The 13602-nt window shown below is 39.7% G+C and overlaps 1 protein-coding gene and 1 long non-coding RNA gene across 3 annotated transcripts in view; both read right to left on the bottom strand.

The window, feature by feature from the left end:
* Nucleotides 1-12581, bottom strand: part of KIF13B (kinesin family member 13B) — a 170617-nt gene extending 158036 nt beyond the window's left edge. For both annotated transcript variants that reach the window (XM_074338346.2, XM_074338347.2), the window contains exon 1: nucleotides 12430-12581. In XM_074338346.2, the coding sequence (XP_074194447.2) occupies nucleotides 12430-12484 (55 nt within the window). In that variant the 5' untranslated portion in view covers nucleotides 12485-12581. The remainder of the gene's footprint in view (nucleotides 1-12429) is intronic.
* LOC148755278 (uncharacterized) lies at nucleotides 7126-8960 on the bottom strand. Its single transcript, XR_016019051.1, has 2 exons — nucleotides 8771-8960; nucleotides 7126-7219 (listed from the first exon to the last, which is right to left on the bottom strand). It is a non-coding gene; the product is annotated as an uncharacterized LOC148755278 (long non-coding RNA).
* Nucleotides 12582-13602: the final 1021 nt, after the last annotated feature.

The following is a 13602-nucleotide window of genomic DNA, read 5'->3' as shown; positions in this document are numbered from 1 at the left end:
GAATTCCCACCCCGACTCTGTTGATTGATACATAGATATTAAGAGAAGACTTTTCACAAGACTGTTTAGAATATGGGTGGAACGCCTAGGAAACACACCCAAACAAATAAATCAGTAAGATTTGCAGCGTTTCAGGGTCAGGTATATGAAAAGCATTTTCATATAAAATACTATAGCTAGTGTACCATCAAAAGCTACTAGTTGGTTGAACTACATTATAGTGCTCTAAGAGTCTAAATATGACACTTTCTCCACAGAAAACTTCTTGCTCTATATGGCTTAGAAAGCAAAGCAGTTGATTTAACAGCAGTAACAAATTTAGGCTTTCAATGTAATCTGAATTTTAAAAAGTTTTAAAAGCACCAAAAATCCGAAAGATACACATCTTCCTCTTCATTTGGAACAATACTTAGATTAACAAGATAAGGGCCTAGCTGCTGTGCACTGTCTCTGCAAAACTAGCACTGACGTGCACCCACAGTCACAGCCACCGTTTTCACAATAGCAGAAAGGTGGAAGGAACCCAACTGAGCACTGGTGAATGAATGGATCAACAAAATGTGGTATATACATTTAACAGAATATTATTCAACCTTAAAAAGGAACGAAATTCTGCTAAAACATAGATGAACCTTGAAGACACTATACTAAGTACAATAAGCAATCACAAAATGACAAATATTGTACAATCCACTAATATGAGGTGCCTAGAGGAGTCAGATTCATAGAGATAGAAAGCTGGACGGTGGTTGCCAGGGTTCTGGGCTGAAGGGGCAGTGGGGAGTTAATGATTCATGGGTACACAGTTTCACTTTCGCAAAACAAAAAAGTTCTAGAGAAGGTGGTGATGTTCACACAACAATATAAATGTACTTAATTCCAGTGAACTGTACACTTAAAAATGGTTTAAGATGGTCAATTTTATGCTACGAATACTTTACCACAATGAAAAACAGCAACAAATATTCATCATTATTATAATAAGTAACACATGGACACCAGTTTATTCCTAGTGAAGCCTAAAATAATGAGATTGGGATTTAATTAGTACGATGTCTGGAAACCAATAAAAAACCAGAACGATCTTCAAGTTGAGCACTGTAAGTTTATGTCATGACTAATCAAGCTGTATTTATAGTACTCAGAACCATGAATGCTTTGATGTATCGACAAGTCCTTAAAACAAAGAAAAATTTATTCCACTAACATTAAAGATCCCATATTGTTTTCCAAACAGGATCCCTTTCTAGGGCAATTCCTCAAGTTGAGTATTACAATATCTGCAGCTGATATTTCAGCTTATTCAGCCAGCAAATTAGTCACCTTGTAAAGTGAACAATAATTTGAAACACGTCTTTCTTCAATGCATAAATCAGCTGTGCCTCCTTCTCCAATGACATCATCATAAAACACAGGCGGAGCCTGGGAGACTCCCTTTACACAACTCAGGTTCCATCGGGGGACAAGCATCATTCTCGGTGAGGACAAAATAATTCTGAAATGCATATTTAGTAATCTAGAAAATTAATAATTGTTTTCAAACCAAAGCTACTACCTAGAAATATAAATGTACGTCCCTTTACCTACCAGTCACATTCCTAAAAAACTAACTGTAACTTACCCTTAAAATTCATGAGAATCCATTTTTTAAATGAAGATAAATTATTTGTAAGATTCACATTTTAATTAAATTGCAAACTTTGGATGCTATACTCATATATGGTTGTATTTTCAACTGTCTTACATGCCTAATACTTTTACATGTCTACGTTATGTTCATATAAATAAAATATTCATCTCTAATAATTCACGTATAAAGGATTTGTTTTCCCAGTTGGACTGTCATATTCTTAGCAGCAGAATAGAGAATATGATTTACACTTCTTTACTATATTTAAAGGCTGCTTTGGATCCCCTTAAGGCCCACTGACCCAGGAAGAAAAAAAAATTATGTGATGCCACATAGGTACAAAGCAAATTGATCATTTGGTTTCTAGTAAGTGATATATAAAATATCCTAATAACTTACTTTTATGTTTTTACCAGTGAATATGCAAATCTATTCAATAAATTAAGGATAAAAATGTACCTAAACATATCATATAGTTATTCTAAAGAAAAGGAAGGAATGAAGGAATATGCAAGACAGGATGCCTGATAAGGGGAAGAGAAGCTATAGTATGAAAATAATTAAAATAACCTTATATGGTCCAAAACATGTGTAAATCCATGAAACGAATCAACTTCATAGGGGTAGGAAATAGGTGTTTAAAAACGTATGAGGCAAAACCAGGAGAGCCAAACAGTCTTGAAAAAGAACAAAGCAGAAAGACTACACTCGCTAATTTCAAGCTCACTACAAAGCTACAGTAATCAAGACAGTGTGGTACTGACAAAAGGACAGACACATAAATCAATGGAGTAGAATTGAGAGTCCAGAAATACACTGTCACATTTATGGTCAATTGATTTTCAACAAGAGTGCCAACCCAATCCACTGGGGAACATATAGTCTTTTCAACAAATGGATGCTGGGACACCTGGATATCCAGATGCAAAAAAATAAAATTGGACCTCTACCTCAATATCACATTCAAAAATTAATTCCCAATGGATCAAAGACCTACATGAAAGAGCTCAACTTATAAAACCCTTAGAAGGAAGCATAAGCATAAATCCATGTGACCTCGTGTTAGGTAATGGTTTCTTAGATGTGAAAAGTACCAGCAATGGAAGAAAAAATAGATAAATTGGACCACATCAAAATGAAAACTTTTGTGCTTCAAAGAACATCATTAAGAGAATGAAAAGGCAACCCACAAAAATAAAAAAAATCTTTGCAAATCATATATCTGATATGGGACTGGTACCTAAAATATATGAACAACTCTTACAACTCAATAATAAAAAAGACAACCCAATTTTAAAAATAAGAACAGAGTTTGAATAGAGATTTCTCCAAAAATAAACACGTGGCCAATAAGCACATGAAATGATTCTCAATAACATTACACATCAGGGAAAAGCAAATCAAAACCACAATGAAATACCACTTTGCACCCAGTAGGATGGCAATAATCAAAAAGAAGGACAACAGCAAGTATTGGCATGGACATGGAGAAATTGGAACTTTCAAAAGTTATTGGTGGGAATGTAAAATGGTGCAGTCACTTTAGAAAACAAGTTAACAGTTCCTCAAAAATTATATGACCCAGCAATTCCACTCCTACGGATATATATACCCAAGAGAAATGAAAATATACATCCACACAAAAACGTAGAGACAAATGTTCACAGGAGTATTACTCATAATAACCAAAAGGTGGAAACAAGCCAAATGCCCATCAACTGATGAATGGGCAAACAAAATATGGCATATCCATAACACAATTCATTCAGCTTTAAAAAGGGATAAAGCTACTGATTCGTGCTACAGCACGGATAAACCCTGAACACATTATGCCAAGTGAAAGAAGTCAGGTACAAAAGTCTACATATTGTACTCGTATGATTTCATTTCTAGGAAATGTCCAGAATAGGCAAATCCACAGAGACAAGTAGATTAGTGCTTGCCAGGGGCTGGAGGGAGGATGTGGGAGTAGTGGGTGGATGGGAGTGAGTGCTAATGGGAGAGAGTATCTCTTTGGGATGATGAGAATGTTCTGGAATTGCATAGTGGTGACGGTTGCACAACTCTGCAAATACTCTAAAAGCCACTGAACTGTACACTTTTGATGTATGAATTATAGCTCTAAAAAAAAAATACTTAGAAGGAATGACCCCACTGTCCTCCATAGATATAAAATATGGTTAGAGTCCTTCAATCGCATTTCTAAACATTTCACTACTCTGAGGATCTCAGCCAACCCAATTCTTCTTACTCTTAATTAATAACCTCACATTCTACCTCATCAAGGAAATTAAGCACTCCAGGGCTTTCCCATTATATAATTATCCTCTTCCTCCCATATTTCAAAAATTTCCCTATTATTGGCTCCTTCTTTCTGTTTATAACAAGGTTCAAACATTTCCCAGACTTAAAAAAAGACCCGTTCCTAATTACACCTCTGGATAATACTTTTTTTGTGTTTGTTTAGGGAACAGTGAAGATTTCTTTTGATTTTTTAGAGTTCACTGTTGGTGTGTATGTGCCTGACCACTGTGCTGTACTCCTGAAGCTGAAGTAGAATAATATTGGATGTCAACTATAATTATACGTATACATATGGTCACAGGATGTGGAGTACAGCATAGGGAAGACAGGCAATGGATACCACTCGTTACCCTTCCCTTTTACATGGAGCTACGTGCAGGAATATTCATGTACACTCACTGCCTTCATACCGGCATGCCCACTTATTTCTCAGCTCACTACGGAAACACGAACACTGATTCAGTCAATCATTATTATTCTTCTGAAAATTGCCACTGACTGCCATGATCTCAAATCCACTGAACACAATTCAGTACGATCATACACACCATTCCTGTGATATGTGACAACTGACCGCTCACTTTTTGATACATTTTCCCCCCAGGCTTCCACATTACTTTCTTTCACCTGGTTTTCTTCATGTCTCTTTTCTTGGCCTCTGTGACTTCCTCCTTCCAAATTAAGAACACACCTTAATTTGGTCTTTTATCTTCTAAATATAGTCATGACTCCCAAATCTACCTGTATCTCCAGTCCCTTAGCTTCAGATTCATTTATACAACAGCCTTCTGGATCCATCTGTTCGGCTGTACTTCAGACACTGAAAACTGAACAAGGCTGTTGAGTTTCGTTTCGGCACGCATTCTATCTTATTCACAGCTATAGGTACGGTGTATGACACATGACAAGCACTGCCTAAATCCTGCTGAATGTCCAAGAACAGAACTCACCGTTTCCCACACCGCCACCCTGAAAACCTGCTTCTCCTAGACTTCTGGTCTCAGTTAATGACCCAGCATCCATTCGCTTAGCCATCTAAATCAGAAGTTTGCGGTCTTCCTGTATTTTCTAAATGTCCGTTGCTTCCATACCACCTTGACACATTCTTGCTGGATAAATCCAGCATGCAAGGCCATAAATGTTCATTACCCAGCCCATCTCTCAGAAATGTGTTTGCAGCCAGCAAACCTTGAGGAACTAGGGCTTCCTTCAAGACAAAGAGCAGGCTTGCTGACCACTTTCGAGCAAAAGGAGTCCCCAAGCTCAGTGTTCCTCAGATACAACACAAAGCTTGCGGAGCATCCATCTGGACACATCCACGTGCCCCCTGTAGGACCTGCAGGAGAGAGAAACTGCTCACACTGCTGCCTGTGCCATGAGCAGTAGGTCCTCTGACCCACAAGTCCCGGGTCTTCTACCAGCTGCCATGAAACAGTAGCAAGCTCATTTATTATTAGTTTGTGGGCAAGCCAATAACTCGGACAGCAGGAAGTACCTGTATAATTTACTTATACATTTAGATTAGTTTACCTGTCTAAGCATCACTCTGACAGTGCCACTACTCTATTAAAACACCTACGATCACCCACCAGACTCCTCAAACTATGTTTGAGATCCTTCTTACTCGGTCTGTACCTCCCCTAAATAACTTCATATCCCTAACTCCCCACAAACCTCTTTACTTCTGTAAGGCCAACTTCCATCACTCTTCCGATCTCTCCCTCCCTATACTCTTCTAGCTTGTCCAAGAAAGCATAGAATTTAACGCTGGGGTTCTGCACTTGAACTGCCTAGGTGCCAAGTACCAGCTTCTCCACTTCATATCCCATTTCCCCGAAAAGAAAACCTAGCCAGACAATCAGCTCTAATGCATCTTTTGGAGCAAAAATTAATATAAGACCCGGTATTATATTATATTACACCTGGTCTTATACTATAATAAAATACAACTGGGTCTTATATTAATTTTGCTTCAAAAGATGCATTAGAGCTGATGGTCCCACTAGGTCTTATTTTCGGGCAAACACGGTAGTTAGATGATTTGGGGCAAGTTGCTACACTTGTCTAAACTCCCATTTTCTCATCTGTAAAATAGAGTTACAGTATAAATACTTCCTAGCCCTGTTGTGAGGATTAACTCAAATAATCTAGTTCAGTGCTTGGGACCCTGTCAGCATACAGTAAACTTTCAATAACTCTAAATTATACACATACTTCCTGCTGTCCGAATTCTTACAGCTAACTTCCTTTCTTGCAAATGTCTTGCTAATTCCTACATCCACATGCTAATTCCGACTACTCCTGTTGTACACCCCAAATGCCATGCCTTCCTCCCTGCCTACTGTATTCACTCATTCCTCATCATTCTGAAGGCCCACCTCCATTTCTCTAATTCATAATGCACTGTCATCACCGCATTGTGTACATATATACTTATAAGTGCTCACCTGTGCGTCTCTCACTACCAACGAGACGGTGAGCTCCTTTGGTCAATGATCACGACTTACGCTTCTCGTGTACCCTGCACATCTTTGAAAATTATGTAAACTCAGGAATGGAAGGTCCCCTTACAAGAGCCTCATGTCCAACACAGTAGTAAAAGCACAGGCTTTAATGGCAAAGTAGGTAAAATTCGGGCTCCAAAATACTGGTTTTGTCATTCTGGGGGAATCACTTAACCTCTCTGAGATCCTGTTAAATAGAAATTCTGTAACTACCTTTTTCAAAGTTTTGTTTGAAGAATAAAATAACTAATAAAATGTACCAAATTCTGTAGCTCACTAACAGAAATCTCTCAAAAAGTGGCTAGTATGTTTTCTTCAACCAACACGTTTTCAATCAATACCATCTTTTAAAGATATCTACAGCTTCTGAGCGTTAAAGCCCAGCACAAATTAAGTCACAGAACTGTGTTCCCACAGACCGGTTAGCTTCACACTTCCGCTAGATCATACCATTCATCTTTGCCAAGTTTGTTGAAGAACATGCTCTGAACACAAGGAGACCTGATCAGGGAGCATAAACATCAATAATAAATCCATTTCCACTCAATGAACATCTCAATTCATCTGCTTAACGAATAGTTTTGTCAATGGCTTTTTCCATCTTCCAAACTTAAGCACTAGAACAGTGAGACATTAGTCATTGTTTTATGGAGGTGGGGGCGGGGGAGGTAAAAATGTAAATACCAATTCAAACAAATTTTTATTTTATTTTATAAACTTGTACTTTCTTCTCCAAAAGCCTCTGGCCTTCTGTGTATGAATCCCAATTTCAGTCACTGAGCTGACAGGAAAAACAAAACAATGTTGTAATAGATGTGTGTCTCATTTCCATTAGCATATCAAGCAGATGCCAGCAAAACAAGTATCTTCTGTTTTAGAAAACATGTCAGAAATTTCCATCCACAGTCATCCTTAACTCCAACACCAGTTCTAAGAAGGCCAAAGAACTACTGTTGGCCTCAGAGTCAAAAACACCTTCCTGTTTCAGATTCTCCTGCCCTACCGCCCCTTCATGTCCTAAGGATTACCTGTTTCTTCACTGACTGCTAGGGCCTTCTAAGCTTCCTCCTACTTCCTCAGTTTCACCTTGCCTTTTTTTTTTCTCAATTACTGCTGCCATACAATATTATATTAGTTTCAGGTGTATAACACAGTGATTAGACATTTATATAACTTATGAAGTGATCACCCCCATGAGTCTAGTACCCACCTGACACCGTAGTTATTACAATATTATTAACTGTATTGACTATGCTGTACTTTACATCCCTGAGACTATTTGTATAACTGCCAATTTGTACTTCTTAATCCCTTCACCTTTTTTCACCCAGCTCCCCAAACCCCTTCCATCTGGCAACCATCCGTTTGTTCTCTTTAAGCTTGATTCTGTTTTGTTCATTTATTTTGTTTCTTAGATTCCACATGTAAGTGAAATCATGTGGTATTTGTCTTTCTCTTACTTATTTGAAAAGGGGACCCTCATATGCTGTGAGTGGGGTTGTAAATTGGTGCAGCCACTACAGAAAACAGTATGGAGGTTCCTCAAAAAATTAAAAATAGAACTACCATATGACTCAGCAATTCTACTTCTGGGTATTTATCCGAAGAAATCCAAAACACCAATTTAAAAAAATATATGCATCCCTAGGTTCTAAAAAGCTAAATTAGAGCACACGGACCAGTCGCCCTAAACCTCGACTTCTGGGCCTAGCTAGCATGTGGGTTCCCCGCAATTTCGCCCTGCCTTTCTAATTTCATTCTTCCCTAATCAACTTCACAAAACCTACCTTTCTGGCAGGCAGGCTGAGCTTGACTCTGCTGCCTAAACTTGCCTCGCTCATTCCCATCTCTGTGCCTCTGCATTCGGGCCATACTTCTTCCTCAAAGAACCAGTCCTCTCCCCTCCTCTCCTACCTTGCACTCGTTCCACTCAAGGCGTCCCCCAGAGAAGCCCTCCCTAAACACCTGGCTTCCCGGGAGCTCTCACTCCTCTGAATTCCTGTAGTTCCCTATCATCCACCTGGCACTTAGTCACTCACCTGACAATCTGCTATAGTGTTTACCTTTTAATCTTATCTTTTCACATGACAGTCATTTCCTCACGATCATGAACTATAAAGCACACTTTTTAAAAAGTGAAAGCTACAATACTAGGCGACACTAAGAATTTTAGGACATAAAATTATCCCAACGAGACCAATCAATCTCATTTTTTCATGTTTCTTTTAGCTCTTGTCCATCCCTCTTTACATTTTTACATAACAATAATCCTACGAGTAGACTGAATAGTAGTAGATGACTACAACAGTAGATTCAATAGAGTTACACATACCATTTTGCATTTTGCTTTTACTTCTAACATAGAAAACAGTCTTCCTTATTAAATGGTTTTGATTTTCATCATTTTTAATAGCTATATAACAGTCTTTCCACTGAGATGCTAGACAGTGATTTACTTAAGCGCTGACTTCTATTACACATCACGTTCTTCTTTGTCTTTCTTTGTGTCTTTCACTGCATCAGGTACTGTAAAATACAAAGTAAACCTGAGAAATGCCTGTTGAAATAAATTTATTATACACATTTCTTAACAACTGCAATAACCCACCTCACTGCTTTTCTCTCCAGCTAAATTTCTAAGATAGGTAGATAGCAAAGGAGTTTTCCAAACACTTTATATATGTAGATTTATTTATTTTGGTAGTTGATCTTATACATATTTAAACACGGGAAGCCCCTTGAGGAAAAGCAAAAAGATCCCATAATATCTAATATCTAAGCTAGACACCTGGCAGGCACTCAATAAATATGAAATATTGTTTAAACCAGCTAAAGTTATAAAATATCAAATTCCTGAACAGGAGAGTGTCATTGATCTAGCTAGTACCATCATTTATGCTTGTAAAACTTTCAGCTCATTTAATAGATTGATTAATAATGTATGAATGGGTGTTCTTTACAGTAAGTATATTGAAGAACACAAACAGAGTTACCTGGTAAGTTGTATAAGTCTGAGAGATAACATGAAAGACAAACAGTATTTGCAAACAGAACTTCAAGAGCTCATGACAAAACAAGTTTACCCCTTTTTCTTTGGCTTAAGTTCTTATTTCAGATGAACAAAAGCAAAATTAAAACTGTAAAATTATAGATGCATGTGAACACAAAGTAGAATGGAAATAAGAAAACGAGAGTATGAATTGTCAAGATGGAAGGATGTCAGAGACATTTTCCTTTTTAATTTTTGTTTGTTTTGTTAGTATAATGTTAAAATATGTAACAAGAAAAACATTCCTGACAAAAGCATATTCATTAGCCATTACATCTCATGCTATTATTGAATCAAGGCCTAATGCTTAATGTTCAAATAACATTTCTAAAACCCACATATAAGTTAGCAAAAAACACTAAACCGCTCTTACTTGCAGGACACACATGAAATAATAAACCAACTAACTACCTTAACACTTAAGCATGGTCAGATACTGAATCCCATGCAGAACGTAATGGTACATTAGAAGCTTTTTGCAAACTTCGGATTTTCCTCAAAAAGTAGTTAATGTGAGTCCAAATATCAGAATCTATACAGAAAAACTACCTCATCCCATTCTCATTCTTATTTGTGAAGAGTGATTTCTGGGGCTGATTTCTGCATTAGTATGCTAAGAGAGAAACAATTATGACTAAAGGTTTACTATCTGTCATAATTATATACTATTATTTAATACATTAATTTTCCCAAAAGTAATCGTTGGTCAAAGCAATATGATTGATTCTTTTCAAAATTACTGAAAATGAATATGGTTTTGTTTTAGCCTTTTTAAACAAACTTCTAGATGGAAGTTTAAATATCACTGGTTTTTAGAACTTCACTACAGTATATTCCATAATAACCTCTAGATTTATGTAAACAACTACTTCCTAACAAAATAGAAATAGAACCAATTTTAATTATCTGTGGTAATCCCTGAACAAAAAAGAAGTCAGTGTGCATTCAGGAAATATAAGGCTAGGTAAGAGATGGCACTAAATGAATGAGGCAGCGCACCACAAATAATGTACTTCTATTTATAGGATAATTGATCTATGTGTAAACCTTACTTTTAAAATGGGTTCAGCCAAAGGAACAGCTAACATCAATTCCATAGCTAAAATTATTATTCTATACATCCATCAAAACTCTGATACTTACAACGATTACAATCTAATTAATGACAATTTGTAAAAAGGGTAGTACTTTCCCTCAAAAACTGACACCCATGGAGGAGAGGAAGAGGGGAGATAGGTCTTTTGTGGTGGTTGGTTAGCTGGCCTCTTTCTAGTACTGACGTTTCCAAGTTTTTTTATGAAAAAGAAATTTTAAGAATGTGCTAAGATCATCCTTTCAGATCAAATCCCAGATCAGTTGTGTTTTACGTGGCTTGGTTTTTTAGGTTTTTCCTAATTTACTGTGATGGTAATAAAGACGAATTTAAATAAAGATGCCTGAACACTGAAGAACAGAAGCTTTTGAAAATTTTCAGAGTTCCTCTAAATTCTTTCATTTTGTCAGAGCACGGAACAGTGAGGTAAAGTCTTAAGTAGTTTAAGTTCTTAGGGAAAAACTCTTCCGTGTCACCTGACAGCCTTAAGCTGACCTAGTAGGGACAGAAGGAATCACCAACTCCAACAGAAGGTCTAACTCCAAGAAAAGAGATAAACCAACTCCCAAAAGAAGGACAAACCAACAAAGAAAATGTCAACCGGTTGACCTGTATATCTCACTAAACACAAAAGCCAGCAAAGAAAAGGAAAATTGGAAAACAACTCCTAATTTCTACCGAACTTAACACTTGATTATGGACAAAGAAGTGGCAAAAACGATTTAGAACATGATTCTGGTACTTACAAATGACTCTGATTAGTTAAGAGTCTTGTCAACCGAAAAGTAATCTCCTGGGATTATAATAGTGATCCCTAATGATATAACCTTGTACAGAAAGTGTTTTCAAATATATTATCTCATTTAAAGTAATCTGCCCAGTCACGCTGCTAGTTAAGCATTAAGACTCGGACCACCTCCTCTTAGAACTTCTAGTTGGGGTTCTCTCCACTCCATTTCACTGCCGAAAGAGGATTTAAAACGTACCCGGTTTTTCTGTTTTCTCTACCCTCCCTGCAGGAATAGAGAGAATGTCTGAAAGATACAATTTCACAAGAATCTTGGCACTTAAACTATTTATTGTTGAGAGATGACAAATATGACTTCAAGCAAAACCAAAACTTTCTCAACAGTCGAAAGAAGCGGGGTGGGGGGGTAAGGGACACCTCTTTTAGGAAACTTCAAAGTATTTACAACTCTTTATGACCGTCCAGGTTAAAGGAATATAAAGTGAAATAGCAAGACGAGGAATTTTTGCACTTGAGTGCTTTCCCAGGAGGAGTAAACCAAATTCCCTGCCATTTTTCCTGCCGCGAGCCACCCAAGTGCAGCGTCGGGCGACCGGACCACAGGATTGGGGCCTCGGGGTCCCTAGCTGTCTCCGCCAGGCCGGAGGGGTGAAGACCCAAGGGGCGGGGGCCGCACTGACAGCTGGCGAGGAGACAGCGGGAACGCGGCGAGGCACGGGCCGAGGGGCAAGAGACGGGGAAGGAGGAAGCGAGGCGGGGGCGAGGGACAAGGGCGCCCTCCTGGAAGGGCAGGGGAAGAGAGAGGGATCGAGGGCGAAAGGGCGCTGGGGCGGGGCGGGAGCGCCGGCGGAAGGGGCAGCGGACCGAGACGTGGGGCCCGTGGGGCCCCGGGACACGGTGCGGGCGAGGGGAGGAGGGGCGTCCCGCGCAGGCGGGGCGGCGCGGGGGACCAGGTTTCGGGGTGCGCGGGCCGCCCTCCCGCCCGGATACGGATTCCAGGGCTGGGCGTCCGGACCCCACACGGCGGCCGCCGCAAAGGAAAGGGCGCACCAGGCACCTGCCGCCTCCGCCGCGGTGGCCCCAGATGGGCTCGGCTCTCACCTCTTCGGTTCATGGGCCGGATCCGGACGGCCACTTTCACTTTGGAGTCTCCCATCCTGCCGCCGCCGAGAATTTCGCTCGGCTTCCGTCTGCAGCGGCCACCGGGCAACTCTTCGGGGCTGACCGGGCAGGAGGGGACTGCGGGCGGGAGGGGGCGGGGCCTGCCCGTGGGCGGGGCCTGTTGAGGGGCGGGGCCGGCGCATCCCCGCTGCTTGACGGGACTTGTAGTCCCTGAAGGTGGTCGTGAGCAGTGCGGCGGCGGAGGGGTTCTGGAAGGAGAATTCAGTGTTTGGGTCTCAGGACCTTGTAAATGCCCCTCCGCTTTCACACCGTCCTTGTTATTCTTATTCTCGTAAGCTGTCGATGAGCTGCTACCTCACTTGAGAAAAACAGTTGAATAATTGGCACTGGAAACCCTGCAGCCTCTTCAGACTCATTTCCTGCCAACTTAGGGTTTGATCCCTGGCTCAAATCATTTCCTCTGCCTAGATTGCCTTCCTCACCTGGTTTACAGACATCATCCTTCAAGACAAGTCAAAAGTTACCTCCTGTGGAACTCTTCATAGATACACAAGTTAACCCTATACCACCCACAAGTTAACCCTATATCACTCCACTGCCTACCCTTCTTTCAGTCAAGACCTTGGTCTCTGGAACCAATGTGGGTTCAAATCCTGCCTCAGCACTTTCCAGCTCTGTGGCCACTTGCAAGTGATTTGATCACTCACTCGGTGCTTGTCTTTTCATATGTAAAATAAAGACAATAAGAATGACTACTTATAGGATTGTTGTGAGGTTTATTTGAGTTAATACACCTAAGCTCTTAAAAACTCACTGGCACATAGAAGTGCTCAGTAAATGTTAGTCATTATTTTTGCTGTTAGGAGCATTTATGCTGCAACTATTTATGGCTCTCATAGCATGTATTTTTAAAACCGTATCTTACTGATACATGTAGCGTAGCCTGTAATAGAGACCCAGTAAACATTTATTGCATCAATGAATCAATGAAGCCACACTAAAATTGGCTCTTTATTAAGTTGTTAAAGAAAAAAACCACCACAGGCCCCAAATGGCCTCGCTCATGTTAAAAGCCCATGACACCAAACCTAGATTTAATACCTGATCAAATTGCAATCTCAACCTCTCCCAGAAATATAATCTTAATCAACC

The sequence above is a fragment of the Rhinolophus sinicus genome, chromosome 15 (assembly GCF_057876585.1).
Source record: "Rhinolophus sinicus isolate RSI-liver-muscle chromosome 15, RSI-T2T, whole genome shotgun sequence".
In the NCBI taxonomy this organism is placed as follows: Eukaryota; Metazoa; Chordata; class Mammalia; order Chiroptera; family Rhinolophidae; genus Rhinolophus; species Rhinolophus sinicus.
Note: the sequence above shows the minus strand (reverse complement) of the source record. Positions and strands in the feature narration are given on the sequence as shown.